We start from the raw sequence: 21500 nt of genomic DNA, 5'->3' as shown, positions 1-21500 counted from the left end.
CTAATTGGACAGCAATTTTCATGGCCTCGCGCTCTAGCCTCGCTTCTACTCTGTAAATACGCAGATTTGATCACTTGTATTCTTGACACTAGCAGAGGTGCATCTGAGTAAAGTATGATACTGTGGAAAATGTCACTTATTTCAGTAGTTCAATTCAAAAAGGGAAAATCATTTCTTCTATAGATTCACTATACACAGAGTAGAATGATTAGCTTTTCGGCAATATTCTAATTTATTGTAGCCACTGTAATTATCTCTGTTCATCGACACCGTTGAGCTCGTTTGAACTCTGTCGCGAAGCAAAACCAGCAGCATCTAGCAGCAACAGTCTCCCCGATAAATGCAGCGTGGAGCCTCAACCGCATGTTCAAAGGAGTTTGCTGTGCCGTATTAAAGGCTTTCTTACGGGTTTTTTCTTTTCGTGGAGACGGCGTCTCGATGTTGTTTGTTCCCGTGTTGTCCTGGGGAGCTGTACGCGACCGATTTGTTGGCGACAGATTTGTTGGCGCCCGGTCCGCCGTCGTTTCCGGCTCTCTCGCACCCGACTCGGCACTAATGGCTGGCGTAGCCTCGCGTGACCTGCAAGCGGCTCGACACATATGCGGGCTCGTGGGTGAGATGAGGCTCCGCCAGCTCGGCCGTTGCTAATGGCCTGTCACTGAGAGCTGCCTTTTTGTCTTCACTCGCTGCTGCTAGCATGAGCAGCCTTTTTTTTTTTTTTTTTTTTCACTGTCCTATTTTTTTTCTTTTGGTCTCTATCTTACCCATCTCCTGGTTCTCCTGTTTTACAGCATAACTACTAGTTAGAGTGGACCCCTACCAATTCGCAACTTACCATTCACCTCCTCAAGCGGTGACAATTGATTTCATGAATCTAACTGCTACTTTCCTATTAGCCAACTGCAAATAGGCCAGTGTCTATGGAACACAATGTCAAAAACGAAAGAAAATGACTAATAGCAAAGGAATAATTGTTGCTTTTAAGGTTGCAAAGTGGTGTCCTTGCACAGCCGCTGTGCATTTTCAAGTAATTGGTAAACCATTTATTTTTAAGGGTAGTATTGAAAGATGATTTTGAAATGATGTGAAAGTGTTTTGGGAGGATAGTTTAAATCACGTTTCCTCATTCACACGGCCGCATTTGTTGTTCTTGTTTTTTCTTCATGGGGGCTGCACAATATAGCGAAAAAAAAAAAAAATACTGTCATCACGACAACGGCCCGTGCAATGAGTTTCATATGGAATTGTCTGATTTTATCTGACTGTGACCAATCAGATGCAACCTTAAATGCGCATTGCCATCCAATAGGAGAACGGCATTGCGAACACTAAATCACTTAAAAATACATATATATGAAAGATTGAAAAAGAATTAATTAGCTAAGAATACATCCATCCTGCTTATTTTGCCGCAAAAAAAAATGCATTTCTTTTACTAGAAGTCGCAGTATTCAACACTGGCGTGGTGCATGTTTTTCCAATGTCATGCAGCCCCAGTTTTTACAGTATACACAAGAGTAAAGTTATGGAAATTGAAGGAAATTGAGGATGGACGCCCTGAGAGGCCGCGGGCGAAATCCTGCGGACGCGACTCGGCTTTGTGGACTCCCTGCGTGCTGTTTGTATTTGCTTTTCTGACTGCCGTCTGCTTTTCTCATCTCTCGCCTGTGTGACGCAGGTTCATTTCCCTTCCTAATGGCGTGCTCCAGATTCTGGAGGTTACCAGGGAGGATGAGGGCGCATACCGCTGTGTCGCATCCAACTCTGCCGGGAGGCACGTCAGTCGCGAGTCCCGGCTTGCTGTCACCGCAGGTCGGTCTGCTGCACAGCTTTGTGTTTTTCGTGTTGTTGTTGTTGTTGTTGTTGTTGAAGTTTCCCCGACAATCCCTGAGAACATTTTTAAGGGTCCGGATCCAGGCCCCCTCACTCGCCCTGTCAAATGGATGTAAGAGTAAACACACTTCTCCACCACATAAGCACCAGAAGCCTTCGAAGATGCAAGACGCTTCAACCAAAACGTGTTTGATCTGAGAATATAGTATGTGAGGTACTACAGATGTAACGTTTTCAGATGGCCGCTTTGCTTCATTTGCGTAATACTAACATCAGACACGGTGTGCAGTCAGGATAATGAATACAAATGAGCATATAGAGAGAGAGAGAGAGAGAGAGAGAGAGACATCAGTTCCAAGATCTCAACAAATGACAGCGAGGACAGTCGTGTCTTTTTATACGTACAAAGAAATGACCACGACTTGCCCGCAATGCGCGCTTATCTCTGGTTTGAGATTGTAGTTTTGCTTCGTCTTTCTCGAGCTTACATCCAAAGACTGAAACGTGAATAACGGAACAATGAACACAAATATAGTCAATCGCATGGGAGTAGGTGAGGAACACTCTCCATATCTTTGATCTCATTGTTTGGACTTTCAGGGCCAATGTTTCTTTGCGTCCTGAAGCTTCTGTCTCCCACGTCGGAGATCTCTCCCTAGCACCTCTTAATTTAATTCCATGTGACAAAAGAAGCGGTTTGCTACTTAAGGTTAATGACCTGGAGAAGATGTACTGAGTGTGTCATCTTAACCTTAATTCTCTTTGATATCACTTTAAATAGGTTTGCTACTAAAGCCTTCCTTAAGAGTCAAATGTCATGTTCACTCCCCCCAGATTTTGACATATGGCACATTCTGAGTATGCAGACGTTACTCAACTCAACTCAACTCAAATGTATGATTTCATGATTAAGTGTTGCTCTTACTTTTTTTCACCCCAACCCAACCGAGAGTTATGTTCAGCACATTTACGATCATACTGATTTGATACTTGCGGACATTTCTCGAGTGGAGCGTGAAAAACAACCTCGCACTCTTTTAGTTGTGGGTCTTATCTTGATAGACATTCCTACCACATTTAATGTTCCAAATGAAACCATTGGGACCTCTACCAAATCTGGCCAAAAGAAAAATTAACGACAAGGAAATGAAGCTGTTTCAAGTGAGCCTTTCGCCCTACTGTGTTCCTATCCTTCACCCCATCCGGCACCCGACCGCCCCGACCCCCCACCCCCCACCCCGACCGACCCTCCTCTTCTCCAGGCTCTGCAGAAGCCCTGAACAGAGTTGCCATCGTGGCACCGCCTCAGAATGCGACGGTGGTGCTCGGCCGTCCGGCCGTGATGGAGTGCATGGCGCAGGGCCAGCCCAAGCCGCTGGTGTCCTGGAGCCGGCTAGGTAATGAAACCCCCCCCCGCCAACCCACCTCCACCCGACGTCTTGACACAATTCTCGGACTTCATCCCCTTTGCCGTCTTCCTCTTTTTACGTGTCGATTAGTCACTTATTGTCAGTCTTCTATCTACGTTTGCATACCTTCGGCTGTAAGAGCTCCGCGAACAATAGACGTCACCTCTATTGTTCCATTGTTCTCTTATGCTGTGCTTTCCATTAGGTGATTTGTCACATCAAGCTCATGCGCACTTCCACAGCGCGCACACACTCACACAGTCTTACCGGTGTAGTCTTGTTATGCATTTCTTGGAGACGTACAGTAAGGCTATCTCAAGGCTCCGCAAAACAAAACTAAATAAAATTCTGACAACCCCAAAAGATTCTTCAGAAAATGCTGATAAACACTCCTTATATGTTCTCCAGAGAGAATGGAGAGATATGTTAAAAAAAAAAAAGAAAAAAACGGAAAAATCGGAAAAAATAAAATGATATGTCCGGCATATGAGCGTGATTGAAAACTAAAATCCCCTCTTTCTCAGTGCCAAAAACGCAATATTATACTCGCGTTTCCTTGTGTCGTCGAAAGTATCACGACAGACTGTTTATTTGTCCGCACGGATCAGACGGGAAGCCCATTTCCACGGACGTGGTTGTCCTCGCCACTAACCTGCTGATCCGAGACACCAGGCGCCACCACGGTGGCATCTACGTCTGCAGGGCCAACAAGCCTCGCACCAGAGAGTTCGTTACCGCCGCTGCCGAGCTGCATGTGCCGGGTAAGTGACACTTGCCTCTTGCGTTGACATACCCTCAAGCAGGCAAATAATTGAACTCAACATGAGTGTTGTTGTGACTCTCTTCCTCGAGGGAGAAGAGAAAGGAAAGTAAGCACTCGGCCTTCGATTCACCAAGGTTAGCCACCACTGGTAGTGATGAATGAATACAATTCAAAGTTGTAGTTAGATCTGCCGGTGGACCCAATTCCATTTAGGTGGATGTCAAATTAAGTTCCAAAAAGAGTCTTTAAGAAACACTTTGAAAATTCAGCAAATGACAAAGTGGGAGCAAAGACCACACAGTGGCCATTTTTGCATGAAGAAGTAAAAGTTGTGCCAACAGCAAATATTACTTTGGATTCATTATAAAACGGACATAAAATTTTAGTACTATAGTAGACGTTACAGCATTTTCTTGGTTTCATCTCACTTTTGCCACTTTTCAACTTAACATGTGTCTATGGCGGCCTCTCGTGCTTGAAGGGCAGCAAACAAGTGAACCGAACATCTGCTGTTATGCCGACATTTCTCCCAGGAGGGAATACAGAAAAAGTGTTGCAGCCAAGGACTCTTATTTGTCTCAACCAATTCCAGCAACACAATAGGCCACAAAATTTGAACACACCAAATTGAAGAGACAAGTGATTGGTCCAGTATTAAAAAACTTGAAATTCCTCAAGGCTGGCCACACTTTGCACTAAATTCATGAAATCCGGGGACGGGCTTACCCAAGCAAATGTTTTCGGAATGTAGCAAATACAGTACAGCAAAGTACTGTATATGTATATGTCTTCAGTATTCAACAAAACGACCTTGCCGTTCCAACACTTTTGGAGGGGACTCTGCATACAGTAGATTTGTGTTCCTAATGAATGGACGTTATTGGAATGGACAATTATTCACCTCGAGAATGATTTACACCGGGTGCTCGCATATTTATCACAATGTGTTTTCAAATAATTCTTTTATTTTACTATTTGCTTATTTATTGATTGATTTATTCATGAACCGCATTTGGACATGTATAATGAGTATTTCTAACTGGTTTTACAGACGGCACAGGTAAAATGCCTGTCGCCACTCACTCCACGTGGTCATTACCCTTTTTTTTTTTTTAAAATCTGCTTTTCTCGCCAGCCCCTCCAGTCATTCTTCAGCCCCCAGAAACTGTGTCCCTCTCCCGGGGAAACACGGCCAGGTTCGTGTGCAACAGCTCCGGGGAGCCCACCCCCGTGCTGCGCTGGTTGAAGAACGGCAAGCCAATCCGCTCCTTGCGTCGCGCCAAGACCCAAAACCCCGGCGTCCTGCTCATCAACCAGCTGGCCCTGGAGGACGCCGGCTACTACCAGTGCATTGCCGACAACGGCCTAGGCACCGCCTGCGCCACCGCCAAACTCACCGTCATTGTGAGGGAGGGCCTCCCCAGCCCCCCTCGACGCCTCTCGGTCGCCCCCTACTCCAGCACCACGGCCCTGCTGGCGTGGCAGAAACCAGAGTACAACTCGGACCATATCATCGGCTACTCGGTGCACTGTCAGCGGGCTGCGGGTGAGCGTGCATACGTACGCTACGTCTTCAAATCGTGGCCAGGGGTGTTTGTTTCAACCGCAGAACATGTCAGGTGTTTCCAAGGGCTAAGGTGTTTGTCACAATCCAATCTTCATTCAACCCATTAAAGCCCGAAGCCCCTCGTGAGACATCCCTCTAAAACCTACCGTCGTCTTTGGCGTCACCCTTGAAAACCTGACATTTTCGCCACCTACCAAATAATGAATATCTCAGCCCCTGTAGCAGACATTATTCCAAAAGAATTGGACACCTTAGAGACATGTGGCTTTCACAAAGGTCCGAGTTTATTCATCTTTAGTGTTTCAATCAAAGATGCAAGTGAAGCAATATTTAAAAAAGAAAATCGAGTGGCGATTACATGCTGTGTTTTCTCATAAAGACGTTGAAGTCGTCGTTGTCAACGAACACATATCTTAACCACACATCACGTTTGGACAGTTTCACTGCTTTAAAGTGAGCGTGTCGTCTATATCACTGCCGTGACTTATAGCAGAGCTCCCGCGATCGACTGTGCCTCCAATACTCCTTGAAAAAAAGTCCGGATATCCTGCGGCAACTCCCGACAACGTCACATGTATATTCTGATGCATTTCATTGGCTAAGAGACCGAGAATCGGATTAAAAAAAAGAAAATGAGGTATACGCTCGCCCGGCTTTGAAGGGGAGAAACGCGCAACAGCGCTCCGGGCTTTAGTGGTAGAAACGCGGTAATGCGCTCCCGTCCTTAACGGGCTAAACACCAGTTGTTACCCTAGTACTAGCCAGCAAAAAAATAGACTAGGCATTAGGGATGTCGCAATATCGTGATATCGCGAAAATTGCCAGGATATATCGTCATTGTCATGCCACGATATTAATGGTGTCAGTCCCTGTAAAGGTGATGAGAGGCAACTATGCAACAAAGGGCCTGATGTGGATTATTGCTCAGATTCAGACAACGTGGAGTACCAGTTTGCAATGAACAACGACACCACCGAGTATCACGTCAAGGATCTTCTCCCGCACACCGCCTACACCTTCTTTGTGGTGGCCTACTCTCCCATGGGAGCCAGTCGCCCGTCCCTGCCCGTGACTGTCGACATGCTCGAGGACGGTACGTATCACCCCTGCGGGGGGGACGAATCTCGATTCTAGCCATTCTTTCGCCTGGAAAGTCCTGTTGCCCTCATGTGTCTTCCAGTGCCTAGCGCCCCCCCCCAGCTGTCAATTGCCAGCATGTCACCGACGGACATAAGGTTGATGTGGCATCCGTTGTCCTCGCAGCACAGTCGAGGTGCCGTCACCAGCTACCGTATCGAGTACAGCGCTCTAGATAATGGTGAGAGTGGTCTGGTGAATGCTCAGCGTCACGTTAGGTCGTCTTTGGTGGAGCGAAAGAACCCGAGTGTTTCCGTGTTTGTTTTCCCACAGCGGACAGCGTTTTCTCGGTGGAGGTGGGCGGTAACGAGACCCAGTTGACGCTCAGGGAGTTGCAGCCCAACCAGGCGTACAGATTGAGAATAGCAGCTGGAACAGGTGTGGGCTTCGGGGTCCCGTCCGAGTGGGCTCAGCACCAGACGCTGGCCCACTACAACCACAGCAGCCACCGCGTGGGTAAGCCTTGTGACTTTGCACTCGTTGTGTGGGAATTCCCACACTTTGGGAGGAGGATTTATGTGCTGTGTTTTGTTTTTTCATTGAAGAAAGGCGTGTTTGTCGGTGTTAGCTTTCACAACGCAGCCTGGCGGCTTCTGTCTGACTTGTGAGAAGATTTTTTTTTAATTGTATTTTTTCACATAGCGCGCACTTATGGGCATTAGTCGGCGGCGCGAACAAAACGCACAGAACAACGCGTGTGCCAGCCTTTGCAGGAATTGCCAAGTATTCAGCATCGGCTTGTCACTCAAACGGGAGAACATGTGGGACGCGGATTAATTTAGCGGGGGAAAATGCAGCTAGGTCAAGCTTCTTAAGACTCTCCGGAGAGCAAGCATAATGAACGTGGCCATTTAATAACACCACTAAGAGGTGTCAGTCATGGAGGTGTGTGCCCATCACACTGACACGCACGTTAGGTTGGATGTCAACTGTGTGCGAGTTTCAAAGCCGTTCATGAGAAGGCGGAAGGCTTAGCGGGTTCTACAAAATGTTCATTTTTCATTTCGCCCCCTTCTACTGTAGATGTGAAGTTTTCCAAGATGTTTTTCGTTTTTTTTAGAATTGACATCTGTGTTGCTGAAATGAGTCTAAAAAAAGCAACAAACGTGTTCCTTGCAACAAAAAAATGTCCCACTGAAATACTGGAGTCCTTTTTATTTGAACATAAACATGTCATCAGTCTGGACTATTTGTCCACCCGAATCCAATTGAAGTCCCAGTGCTGCTAAAGTTCATTTTGCTCAACTGTTTTATGTGTGAATTCAGTCAAAATGGTTTGAGTTTGACATCTGTGCCGTTTGACGTTTGCATGGGGGAGCATTTGAAAGGCAAAAGGCCTGCAAAATCATCCAAATGTGACATGCTAGTGATGCTAATAGGATAATGGTTTAAAAGAACGAAAATATGATTCTTTTTCCATGGGAATTAGAATTGAGTGGGTGGGTACTCGAACGACGAACACCAACTTGCTTTGAAATTATTTTTAAAAAATCAAATTAATACTTGATATGTACATTTACAACGGAAGTTGTAGCTATTGATACGTATCACAATAATGTTGAACATTTAATTTCAGTAGTTCGGTTCCAACACTGAAAATTGTTTACAGGAGATAGGAAGGGAAATATTTCATCATTTTATTTTGTATCATCTGGATGATTATAGTCGACAGCTAACAACACCTCCAAATTCACCATTGTATGAATTATTAGACAAGAAGCACTGGAAATGTTTTGTTTTTTTTTCAAGACAGAAATGCAATGGGAATGGAGCTTTTGAGAAGTATTTCCATGATGCCTAATGAGCTGCCATGGCGACTCCCATATCACCCGCTTTAGTCCTCAGGCTATCCGCCGGCCTGCCCGCCTGGATACTAAAATAAGCGCATTCCCTGGTGTACCCAGTGATGTTCGCTCCCGCTGAGCTGAAGGTGCGAGCGCAAGTGAGCACGCTCAACGTCACGTGGCAGCCCTCGCCCAATCACACGGCAGTCTCCGGCTACAAGCTGTCCTGCCGAGAGGTGGACGTCGACGGGCAGAAGACGACGACGACGACGCAGACTCGCGTGGTCAGGCTCCGCAAAAAAGCCAGATACCATCTGCTCACTGGACTTGGTGAGTTGCTCTCCTTTTGTTTCGGAGCCTGGGAGCTGAATGTCTTGTCTTCCTGCCGCCTCCACGTGTGGATTCACCTATTTGCCCAGTTTTTATCTTTTTATTTTAGGAAGCTATCCTCTGTTATCATAACCTCACTTTTTTGCTGTTTCTGTCCTAAGGGTCACATGCGTTTCTAATATAAAAATATTGCTTTGGCACTATCTTGATGCCAAGGAACTATGTTGAAATGACTTGAGGAGCTCCTTGAGTGTCAAACCCCGCCCCCCCAAAAAATTTCATGGATGTGTCCCCCCCCCCCAATTACTGGGGGGGGCACGGTATTGTCAACTTCACCATATTATACCGAGCAGCCATGGCAGCAATGAGTGTACTGCTTTCCTACCATTTCCGGTTTGATGTTTATCGTCTCACTTTTGTTGGACAAAAGCCAAAGAGAAAGCAAAATACTTGTGGTGTTCGGCGTTCATGCGCCTACTTAGGTCATGTATTAGGTTGGCTTGTTGCTGTCTGTTGAAGGCCATTTTTCTTAAAAATGAATTCCTGCTAGTAGTAAGGTATCTCAATCCTTGTTCCTTTTGCTGTGTTTGTTTTAGTTCCAGACCAGCAATATGAGGTGAGAGTCTGGGCATTCAACAAGCAGGCAGATGGCTCGGCTGCAGTGTGGAAAGGAAAGACCGAAAAGGCCGATAAAGGTACAAATCCCAAAGAAATGCAGAATGCCTGAAAACAAGACAAGCTAATTTGGCTCAAATTGAGACCGCGGTGGTACCGCACACTTGTCGATGCCGCGCCCCCAACCGGCTCAAACAAACTCTTTTCCCCTTGACGTGTTTACACGCAGTTTAAGAAAAAATGAATAAAATGAAGGCCTCATCCTTCACACAATGAAAAGTACATTTGCGTACAGTTAAAAGCAGTTAATCCATTTTTAACTTGACTTAATGTGGCCCCGGTAAATGGTAGATGAAGAAGATGGAGTGCCTCGAATAGTTCCCCTTTTAAGAGTGTGTGTACGGAATCGTCTTTTGGCAAGATGCTCAACACTAATATGTAAATAATGCCACATTGAAAGTACTGACAGGTTCATTTAGAATCTAAAGTGACAAGAAGAAACTCGTTTCATCACAACCTCCTGAACTGAGCCGCACCGTATCGAATTGGAATCCCACTGGATGGAACCGAATCGAATCGTAGCACTTTAAAATGAACCGTGATTGAATCATATCTAGATATAGACTGATATGTCTTTTTAGGGCCGATACCAATTATTAGTAGTGTAGGAAGCAGGAGGCAGATAACCGATATTTGGAGCCGATATCCGTTTTCAGCAAAAAGTATTGGCGTCTGAATAAAAAAAAAATAATAATAATAATAAAAAAACTCTTAAATTTGTCATATCGTATCACCTCTCATCTATCGCGATATGTAGGGAATCGTGCTTTATTGGAGAGGTGCACAACCCTAATATTTCATCGGATAGTCGGAAGTTTCAGAGCCAACATATATTGAGAAACATTTGTTCAATAACAAAGGCCTGTCTTCACATTCAAGCGTCTTCGCTCCCCGTGCGGCCGCCCCCTTTACCACCGAGCGCCATCCAGGCAGCGGCCAACAGCTCCACGTCGATCCGTCTCCGCTGGGAGAAACCTCGCTTCAGCACGGTGCGCATCATCAACTACACGGTGCGCTGCAGCCCGGCCGGAACCACCAACGCCTCTCTGGTCACGTACCACAGCAGGTGAGCCCGCATATCCGTCGTCCTTCGCAACATCAGCTCCTTGTCTCGGCTGCTGCCACTCCGGGTCCAGACAGGGATGCTTTTTTGTCTCTTAAGAACATTTATGGTGGGTGCGCCATCATTTTTATGAAAGGAAGAAGAAGACGAATGGTAAAAAGTGTCAAAGGCTGGATAGATTGCACTGGGCCCCAAACATTTTTGTGCCACTGACCAGTTCAAACAAATATGTGCTCGTTGCGGACCGGCAACCATTGGGAGAGGCGGGCGCATTGAAGGCTGATTTGAAAAGCAATAAAAAAATCATGGCAAAATACGGTTCACAGTACACTGTAACGATTTTGTGTAATTTTATGGTGAATTTAAAAATATTATGGTAATGTCTTTTGTTATAATTGTAAAAGACTGTTAAATATTCATTCACAGTTTGTAACTTAACAGTTAAGTCGGTCCATTCAAACGTCTGTAAAAACGACAACAAAAAAGTCATTGCTTCATACCGTCTCGAACTGAGCCATTCGTATCGAATTCAATCGAATCGACCCAAATCGAATCTTTTCACTTTCAAATGGAACCGTCCTTGAATGGTTACGCACCCCATGGATTCGCCCATGGAATAATCAATGGGATCATCGATTCTAAACAGATTGAGATGATAATATGAGGCGTTTGTCAAAAATATTGCATGTTTATATTTTGGTTAGCTTCTTGAGGTTGAAAGGAAAGTGTGTTAGAAATGTCAGTCAGCATGATGCATTGCAGATGTACCGCAGTACGGCCAGGCTACACGATGTTTCCGCTTATACATGCCGCATCCTTGCCTTTCTGCAACCGTTGCAGACTGACTTGACTGACTTTGGTTTTGGACCCGCCGTGTGGTGTTGCAGTGCCGCTCAGGAGATCCTGATCGGGGCGCTGAAGCCCTTCACCCGCTACCAGCTGGCGGTGCAGTCCAACGGCGTGGATGCGGCGGGACCCTTCAGCGGCACCGTGGAGGAGTCCACCTTGTCCGACCGTGAGTACCTGCTGGGTTTTCAAAAATACATCAAGAAATAAATGGATGTGCATAAGGTTAATAAACACAACAAGCCAAAACAATACTGCCAGTTCAGTGTTAAGGCTCTGAGGTTGAATGCGGGCCTTCCAGTGCGGTGCTTGTTTGATTTTTTTTTTTTTTTCTCAAGCACACCAAGCATCTACATATATTTGAAATGTTAGCTATTGAGTGTACAGTACAGTGTACGGTATATATTTGAAGGAATTACAGTAGACTTAAATGGCAGGTAAACTCCGAAATGGAGGTACATCTTTTGAAAATCCCACCAGTGATGCGATTTATAACATATACAAGTGAATTAAAAAAATGACAAAGCACTAGAACATGTCAACTTCATTTGGGGTTCATCGTAGGCACTTGAAATGGTAGCGGCTGTGTGCTGACAAGAGTTTGAGTTAGGGGAACGGTTACTTCTGAATACAGCCCCATCCACTTAGCTCCACATTGTCGCCATTATGTCACTTCCCCTCTCAAAGTTGTCCTCATTTCAACATTGAGCTTCTATTTTCCCCCTGCTTTTTCTTTCTCAACTATTTGCTGAACATAGTATTCACGCCAATGTTGCTTTCCGTTTGACTTATGACTGACTAATAATATGCGCTGCTGCCATGTAATCACGGCTGTCAATCCAAAATAGGCTATTGTGTGGCAAAAAAGTCGTATTTTCTTCTCTTGGTTGGGTGCAGCATTGATCCGAGAGCTGTTTTTAATATTCCGGGCTCCGTAGTGTTGGAAAGTCAAACGCGAGATGTTGAGGACTGGATGGCATCAGCTGGTGCAGTTGTGCTGTCAATCAAGGCTAGGCAAGTAATATGAGCGTGTGTGTTCTCATCAAATGACCACCGCCAGTCTTCGCTCGCCTCCCATTGGCCCGCCTGTGGTCTCCGGGCAGTACCCAGGTGGCTGCATCGTGAGGACGCAGATGGTTGTCATATCGCATGTCCAATCCCCCGCCAAGACAAAACATCAAGCTGGGCCACCGCCCCCCCACCCCCCGCCCAGCTGAGAACCTTATTTGTGACTTTTAATTACCGACTGCTGCACCCCCATCCCCCTCCGTCCTGTTTTGGTTCCACCAGGGCCTTCCTCGCCACCGCAGGAGCTGCGCCTGAGCGCCGTGGACTCGTCCTCAGTGCTGGCGAGCTGGCGCCCTCCGCTGGAGCCAAACGGTGTCGTCGTGGGCTACAGGATCTTGTTCAGCAGCAACCTGAGCCGACCCGAGCACACGTGGACGAACCTCTCGCAGGACGGTGAGAAAGTGACCGCTTGGTCTCCATGACAAGGAATAAGCGTACGGTCACAATTCTTTGCATGACCTTCCTTGAAATAAAACGGTAGAAATACTGAAGTCAAATATGTCATTCTGACAGTAAAATCACAATTCTATAAGCAAATTAGATTCAATGACCATGCTAGTTGTTAATATAGTGGTAGAGGGGGCGTATTAATGTATATTCATGTATATATGTATCCATGTAACTAAGTATAATATATAGTATATATATATATATATATTTTTTTTTGTAATGTAGTGGCAATGTGATTTTTTTTTTTTTCTGTATTGTATAAAGTGTAATGTCCATGACTGTAGATGTCAGTGGCGCTCTTATTGTCAGAGTATGTGCAGGGAGTACTAGCTCCAAAGTGTACGTTTCCTTTTTTGTTTTTTCTATTGCACGGAGCAGGCGCACACTAAGTACAGAGCAGGCGATATAAAGTTCAGTGAACAAACCCTTCGGAGAGGCCCTGTAAAAATATTTAACGGAAAGAAAGGCAGACTTAAAAAAAAACAACGTTAATAAACATTATTCATTCTTGTAAATTGATCTAAATGTCTTCCTTCTTTGATTTTCTTTCATGTTAATGAGGCTACAATGTTATGCAGAGATGTACGGACAACAGCATTAAAGACAAATGATACTCTTTGTAGTCATGCTGGCGGAGAGTTGGTGGGGCGTCAAAAACATTGTCCTCGTCCTCGGGAGCATAACAGAAAATGCATGTTTTTGGAACGTGGGAGGAAGACGGAAAAGCCACACGAGCGAGAGGAGAACATGCAAACCCCCCCGCCTTTAGAAAGGCCTTAGCGCAAATCCCATTTCTGAACCGCTTCATTTTATGAAGCGGATACTGCACTTATTATGCACTCCACAGCACGTGTGACTTGAATTTTCTCTACCAAACAGGCAGCATCACCAGTATTGAGGTGAAGGGCTTATCCAGTGGCACCCATTACTTTTTCAAGTTGGGAGCATCTACAGTGGTGGGAGCCGGGCCTTACTCGCTTGTAAAGGACATTCATACACCCCCAGACCAATACGGTATGTGCCACTCATGTTACATTCGCATTTCTTCAAAGGAGAAATGTCGTCCATCTTTTTCACAATTTAAGACAATTGCCAGGTGTCCTAAAGAGAAGGTGGGCAGTCTCTCCGGACACACACACACACACACACAGCTATTTGTATACAAGCCATAAAATAGTCACTGTTCCATAATATGTCCCGTTTCATGTGACGTCTCAGTATCATGTCGTTGTCGTGGGCCGCCGCGCTGGCCACGATGCGCAATGAATTGAAATGACATGGATGGTGTACATGCGCGCGAGTGTGCGCGCGCGCGTGCGTGCGTGTGCGTGTTTGGGGGAGTTGGTTCGTGCCATCTGTTTCCTCTCTACTCTGCTGCCAAAAGGATAAGCCGGCATAAATGAATATCAATGAAGGGAGTTGAATGGATTGCTATTATATTTTAGCCTTGCCTTATATAAAGAAGTGGCGTTGACGTTTGCTTTCTTTTCTTCTCTTTTGCTCTCCAGACCAAAACTTTACTTGCCAATTTCGTAATGATAAAATAATTTCAGTTTGCAAAGTGTAGGTTCTGGGAAGAAAATGCGTAAGTACGTAATAGCTGCCGCTCCTTGATTGTGGATTGTTGTTGTGCAGGAAAATTGCCAATAATGCTTCAAACATTAGTGGGCAGACACGGAAATGCATCACGAAAGCATCATTATGGATGAAAGCAATGCATGACCACTTGAGTAATTCTCAAATCGCTTCTTTGTCAGCATTATGTCGCAAAATAAGTAAATGGCATTGATAGATTGATTGTTTGTATTGTCGTTGTAAGCTTAGTGCTCAACAACATCATTACAATTAAGTCTGATGCAAAAAAAACAAGATCAAAAGCAATAACAATAATTATTCGTGATGATTGTTACTTATTTTAGTATTGTTGTTAGCAGAGCCGACGGACCAGCCTGTCTATCCCGCGAATGATGGACACCCATTTTGACGGCGATAAACGGCAAATCTTTTTTTTTTTTTAAGTGGATTAAACATAAGCGGAAGTGGTTTTCGATGTAATCGATGATGATCGTTTCATTAGACGCAGGTAAGTTTGCTGCTTGATTCGTGTATTTTACATCAAGTGAAGTTGGTCTGCAATGTTGAACGCAGTGAAATCTGGTGATTGATTGTGAAGGGGAGAAAATAAGTGAGTCAGCGCTTGACCATCCATTTGGACCGTGCTTTCTGAGAAGCACCCATATATGCAATACAAATGTGTACGTCTGTTTGATATTGTTTTCAATAGAGCTGGACATCCATGCAGTGACGGGCATCATCGTCGGAGTGTGTCTGGGCCTCATATGCATCCTCCTCTGCATGTGTTTCAGTTTCCGCAACACAAAGACCAGGTAATGTAGCGCGCCCATTTCCTGGTTTTAGAGCCAGCGAGACAGAGTCAGAATCAAAATGCATTCCATACAGTACACATCATTGTATCTTACAACAATACTTAAGCAGATGTACAATTTCGTAACGGAAGAAACAGTGAGGCTTGGGGTACAAAATTGTTGCGGGCGTCAAGGACGTTAAGGACGTCAAATGTTCCAAAAGTATGTTATAGAACGTGCCAAACATAACGTCACATAAGGTATCGATACTTCATCAACGCATCAATACTTGGTATAAAAGGTATCACCATATTATGGCACTTCATATTACACCAAGGGCAGCTAGTGCATCGTTCAGCAACACCGGGTAAGACTTCAATAGAGTCCCCCCCCTACACTTGTCTCACATAGGGGGGTATCTGGCGGCCTGGACTCCACGGCAGTGACCCCCCAGTACAGACGAGGGGGCTACCCCAGCCCCGGCCACGTGCCAGAGTGCAGCGACTGCCACGAGCTGGAGACGCTCATGCCCTCCTCCGCCGGGCAAGAGTGCGGCCAGACGTGCGCCGAAGCCGCCGAGGAGCACGGCCTGATGGTGAGCGCCGACGCCCCGCCACCTCAACCCAAGGTGGAAATGTTTGATTGTGGCGCATCCGTTTGCAGGCTGCCTGGAACGGCTCCATCAGTCATAACTGGGCCAACAGAATCACCCGCTACAGAGACACCGTCGCCCCCGACTCGCCGGGATTCGCCGCCGGGGAACTCAACGTGACAAGCAATGCGGTAAATGAACACCGCGCGTGATGCAATCGTCTGTCGACCTCCCGCAGGAATGTGCTTTGGATCAGTTCGCTTTGGTGTTTTGTGGAAGATTGACATTTGGATGCGATGTGAGCGTGTGAACGAATAGACAGATAGACGAATTACGAGGGATGTAACGATTCATCCAAGATCCATTTAAAATCCATCCGCCTCGATTAATCGGTTACCTGGTATTAGAGGGTATAAGAGTCGCATACTCGTACTGGTAACGGTCTGAATAAAAAAGTGGTATCGAGCATCCCGAGTCGTTCTGTCCTCGCAGGATTGCCCGAGCGCGTCCCCGTCCAGTAACCGGGTGGAGGCCGACGTCATCGTCCACTCGGAGCTGTCCGACCCGGTCGGCGGGAAGGCCGAGGCGGACTGCGGGCGGCCCAAGGACTCCGAAGTCACCCTCTCGCTAGGCCCGACCGAGGAGAACCCTCCCGCTAAACGATCGCTGGGTCCGAGCCGGCAGAGCCTTCCCTCGGCCAACCGCCGCGGGGAACCAGAGGAAGGCGCGGCGGAGGCGCTTTGCGCCGCTGCGAAGCGGGACTCGGAGCTGACCAACGGCTTCCACTCCCCGAAGACGCCGCGGCCGCCGCCCGAGTCCGGGGACCTTCCACGCTGCCCTTCAGCACAAGCAAAGACCAAGACTGCCGGTCTCACCCCGGTTCCTTTTGTCACTTCAGGCCTGGTGCGCCCTACCTCAGTAGCACACGGTTACTTGTGCCCGTAGTCTCCGCATGCCTGGCTCGGGCACACGGAGACATTCTTACCAGGGACGATTGTGTATTGTGGCATTTCTTTTGTACTTTGAATCCACGCTTTCATACATACAGTATGTAAATCTGCGATCAAGTCTACTTTTAGAGGTAGAGCGCTTGTTTCGGGGGTCCGCATTGTAACCATACATTCCTGTGGGCTGCCAAAGCAGAAAAGGATTCAGCGCAGACGTCTCCATGCCAGACCGACGACGGGAACCAAAATGGCGGGCGCCGCTCCGGTGGGTCTAGAAGTGAGGATGCAAACAGAGAATTTGAAGAATGTCCAGCACCCGCGTGTCTCTCTTGCCTCACGCTGTCTCAGGGTCACGTACACACACGTGGAAGATGTGCCATTTGTATCTCAGCTGTTCACACACGAAACCACACACACATTTGGGAGCGCGGCCTTTGTTTTGTGTTGCCGTACTACGACCGCATAAACACTTGAATCCAAATGAGCCATTGAGAGCCAGAATGAGCTTATTCCATTTTTGTCACTTGGCAGGGCCGCCATCTAACGTTTTGGGGCTGCGATAAATCCTCGGCTCTTATTTGTATGGCAACGGTTACTTCTGGAAACGCTTTGCAGAACTTCTGCCGATTGCGGTTTCTCCCAGACATCTGTCAAATCTTTCGACATGTCATGAAAGACTGACAGATAACATTCACTTATACTAACATGGAGATGTACTGGTACCGAAGCTAAAGCACTATTACATTATGAGTCTTCTATTAATCCCCGAAGCTCTTTTTCTGAGATTTTTTTTTTTTTTTTTTTTTTTTCGCGAAAGCCCGGTTTCATGGTCGCAGCCATCTGGCGAATGACAGTCGGCCCAGTTGTTGTACTGATGAGCGGGGAAAAGTTCTGAGAGCAATAATGGACACGTTAGATCGGGTGTTGGTAATTTCGCAGACGCATGCGAGCCGGCACATTTAAAAAGGGGCAGTTTGCGCCGCTGTGGCCGTGAACGCAGCCCATGTCATTTGCCGGAAATCAAAGCAGCTCCTCTCATTTCTTTTAAATGTGGCACACTTACATCTGGCTTGGAGGTATCTCTCAATAGTTTTGATGCCAGCTGTTTTCATTTTTATGAATGAAATAAGATCCGTACAATGTCAGGCTCAGAATCTGTCTGCCTGTGCCCCGATCAAATTCACCAAAATCCCGTTGGATGAGCTTTTCCCGTTTTGAGACGTGGTCCGAGTAGGCGTAACTTTTTGGATAAAATAATATAAATTGTCATTCTGTCGGGCGGATCTTCCGCACACTTGCTAGGCTAAATATGCAGGTACTAGGATTCTTTTTTTTCGGTGGTCCAACACGAAACATAGATGAACAAAGTAGATGAAAGTCGAGCCGTGTGTCAAAACGAAAGCTTGATTTAAACAAGTATTCAATTCTAGAGGACATGCCTTTTCTCTATTAGTCACTTGCCGCAACTTGAAAAGCACAAAGATGGAGTTAGCCCAATCTAGTTCTTCGTGGCTCAAATGTGAACCTGTAATCATCAACCCATCAACACCCAAACAGACTTTAGCAGCAACGTTGGGAAAAGACAACATAAAATCAGACTGTTACTGATGCAACAGAAAGTTGCCATGTTGCATAAAGTGTCAAATTGCAAATGAGCCCGTTATGCAACATTTTTATGCTCAAACGATTCCAGATTTTGCACACATAAAAACAAACACTTGCCAGAATACAGTGGTACTGAAATGACAATAAATTCAGATTGATAATACAAGAGAAAGTTGTGTTTTAATCATCCTCTTGAGAAAAGAATTGGCATTTCAACAAGTAAAACAAAATGTTTGCCTGCAAGAATATTCATAATTTTAACTGCACACAAAGCTAATTCTGGTATCTGCTTCATGAAATCTTGTGGTCATTATTATCATTTTAAAAAGTGCTCAATAATTTGATACACTGTTATGGGCGGAAATAAGATTTTCTGTTTTAGGGCAAAAAAGTCGTCATCTTACGAGAATTTTGTGAAAAATCTCAAATATTTATTGTCATAATAATACGTCTTTATTCTTTTAAGATGATTACTTTATTTTCTCAAGAATATAGAATATCTTGGGAAGAAAAACATCAGAAAATAGTCATTTGTGAAAAATACTTGGAAAATTAAGTCTGTGTTCAGACGCAAAGATGACATATTTTTACGTAGAAAAAGAATATGAAAATACATTTGTAATATAAATAAAGTCATCATCTTGTGAGAATAGCCACATTTCGACACAAACGTATTTGTGCGAAACTACGCCTCATTATATAATTACAACTTTATTCTCTGAAGATTTACTGAAAGGTACCACTCGATTCTCGTAAGATTTTGACTTTCTTTTTCTCACATGAATTTTTGTCTTTCCTTTATCTGGTCGTTTTTGTTGTAATTTTCTTTGTGGACCGAAGACTTTCTCGTTTTTCATTTACGAATGTCTTCATTTGAAAAGAATGTAAATGTTCTGCAACTTAGTGTTATCATCGGCATGAAACCAGGGATTTTTTTTTTTTCGCGGCTGAAAAAGATAATTCGATACACTACAATTTTTTCCCAATTTTGGCCGAACAAGTATTTGAGTTGGAGAAGTAAAATTCTGCATTGTAAAAAAAAAAAAAATGAACTGGTGCATCCCGACTCCTTACCAACCACACTACCTCGTTTCTTTTTCAGCTTTGCACCGTGCTTTTGTGGCATCAGTGTAGGCTGGCACCTTTACGAATGTTGCTCTTCCCATTTCATTAAAAATGTATTCTCCAAAAACGGCCTAGTTTCACAAAACAAATATGCCGAGCCTCCCCAACTTCAAACGGCCGATCATGGCGTGGACTATGTGACCATTCAAGTGCTTTTTGGGGCCTCGGCTCAGAATGGACACAGTCAGTCAGTATGACGGCAATGTTGAAACAGGAGTTTAGAACCTTTGGAAAGATTCTCCCAGGCAAAGAATTTTCCACCATGGTTGAAATTGAGTCAAATGGTCCATCTCTCGTCTTAAGCCATTTGTGTATTGTTACATTTTTCAAATTGTCTGTCATGTAATTGTTACCATTATGTTGCTGCAATGTTTCATTCTAAAAAAAAAAAAAAAAAAAAAAAGAAGAGAAATGTGATTTTTCGATTTTATCTCCAATTGTTCTTGGGAAAATTCATCTCTAGCTTGCTTCATCATGATGAAGAAATGTGAGTGCATACAGCAAAACATGAATTTGATGTTATGGGTTGTATTCCATATCAGCAATTATCACAGCCTAGTTTGTATGGAAATTGGCATGACAATACGTCTACCTCAAAAAGTCAACTGGCTGCCAATCAGCATATCCCTCCTTGCTTTCGATTGCATCGACGATAACTTATCTTCAGTTCTAAACCATATGCTTATTTGCTGTTTGACTTCATTCGACCGGTTCTTGTGAGGATTCGCATTTACTGCAGAAACAGTGTTTTAGTGGAAAACTGACAACAATTTGGGCTGCACTTTTGACTTTCACTTTCTATTGCTAAACAACATGATTGTATGTTGTTGTTGTTGTTTTTACTTTCAACAATACAGGCCCTTGTATGGAATCCCATTCCCGCCAGTAAAAGAAAAAATTATAAATTATATATATATATATAATTTTTTTTGTTACTTTGGAAGAAGCGCATTCATCATTATTTGGCACCCCCTGCAGGCCATGAATGTTTTTGCATCCACCTAAATTTGCCGTGTATTGCAGGGCGTCAACATGCCCGACAAGTCCCAACTATGATTGGCAAGTGTGACTGTATCCAATATGTATGTGTTTTGGGCCGTCCTTGACACGACCCCCCAAAACACAGTAAGTCGCAAATTGCAACCCATTTAAAGTCATGAGAGAAATAAAACAGCCCTTGACACTACTGACGTGGATCATGATAGGACACATGACAAAAGTCTAATGGGGGCCTGATAATTAAACATCAATTCTGTATGGAGCATGGCGTCAAATTTTCAAGATTTGTCATGAAAATTTGGGCTGCTCATTGTCATGTTTTTATGAACACTTTTTATTAACATTTTATCAACTGGTCACCGTTGTTAGGTTTGCAAGTAACTCAACGCACAGTTGGTCGGTTGCTCAAAAGCTGGTACGCAGTGTACAACATAGCGTGAAAGTACATCCCAATGCAATACAATTGACTTTTTTTTAAGTACATGATGGCGGTAAAATAATACAAATCGGGGCAGAAATGACTGTGTTCAAAACCAGATCAGCCGGAGGCTTTTTTTAAAGGGTCACTTCGGCTTCCTTAATGTCACTATACGCTAGAGCTCTCTTTCAGATCCAGCCGGTGCTGCTTTCAAGTATTATTTCATGATTGAGTTTGTTCCCATATTGCTACACAAAAGACACACAAACACATTTGTGCCAAGTGTAAATAGAATGTTCAGCGAATACCTCCAACGTGAAGTAATAAAGATCCCGGAAGTGGAGTATGTACATTTCATGAAATGGTGAAAAAAAAAATGCACCCCCTTACCTCGAGCACGCCAGGCAGCATAAAAAGAATTCTGGCAATAATGGACCTGTGCTCGTGAGAGTTTAGTAGGATTTTGTAGCCAAAAAATGAGCAAACGATGTTTTTCTAAATAGGTGGTACCATATCTGTTCCT

The 21500-nt window shown here is 44.8% G+C and overlaps 1 protein-coding gene across 1 annotated transcript in view; it reads left to right on the top strand.

Moving 5' to 3' along the window:
* Positions 1 to 21221, top strand: part of igdcc4 (immunoglobulin superfamily, DCC subclass, member 4) — a 54592-nt gene extending 33371 nt beyond the window's left edge. The window contains exons 4-20 of the mRNA XM_086026755.1: positions 1679 to 1812; positions 3096 to 3230; positions 3851 to 4003; positions 5141 to 5551; positions 6501 to 6665; positions 6753 to 6890; positions 6983 to 7165; positions 8614 to 8823; positions 9420 to 9518; positions 10378 to 10564; positions 11449 to 11576; positions 12698 to 12868; positions 13805 to 13939; positions 15210 to 15312; positions 15703 to 15886; positions 15955 to 16074; positions 16376 to 21221. Of these exons, the coding sequence (XP_085882881.1) occupies positions 1679 to 1812; positions 3096 to 3230; positions 3851 to 4003; positions 5141 to 5551; positions 6501 to 6665; positions 6753 to 6890; positions 6983 to 7165; positions 8614 to 8823; positions 9420 to 9518; positions 10378 to 10564; positions 11449 to 11576; positions 12698 to 12868; positions 13805 to 13939; positions 15210 to 15312; positions 15703 to 15886; positions 15955 to 16074; positions 16376 to 16828 (3109 nt within the window). The 3' untranslated portion in view covers positions 16829 to 21221. The remainder of the gene's footprint in view (positions 1 to 1678; positions 1813 to 3095; positions 3231 to 3850; positions 4004 to 5140; positions 5552 to 6500; positions 6666 to 6752; positions 6891 to 6982; positions 7166 to 8613; positions 8824 to 9419; positions 9519 to 10377; positions 10565 to 11448; positions 11577 to 12697; positions 12869 to 13804; positions 13940 to 15209; positions 15313 to 15702; positions 15887 to 15954; positions 16075 to 16375) is intronic.
* The last annotated feature ends 279 nt before the right edge of the window (positions 21222 to 21500 follow it).

This window comes from Filicampus tigris, chromosome 3, assembly GCF_054856515.1.
Source record: "Filicampus tigris isolate MCC_2025a chromosome 3, RoL_Ftig_1.0, whole genome shotgun sequence".
NCBI classification, from domain to species: domain Eukaryota; kingdom Metazoa; phylum Chordata; class Actinopteri; order Syngnathiformes; family Syngnathidae; genus Filicampus; species Filicampus tigris.
Note: the sequence above shows the minus strand (reverse complement) of the source record. Positions and strands in the feature narration are given on the sequence as shown.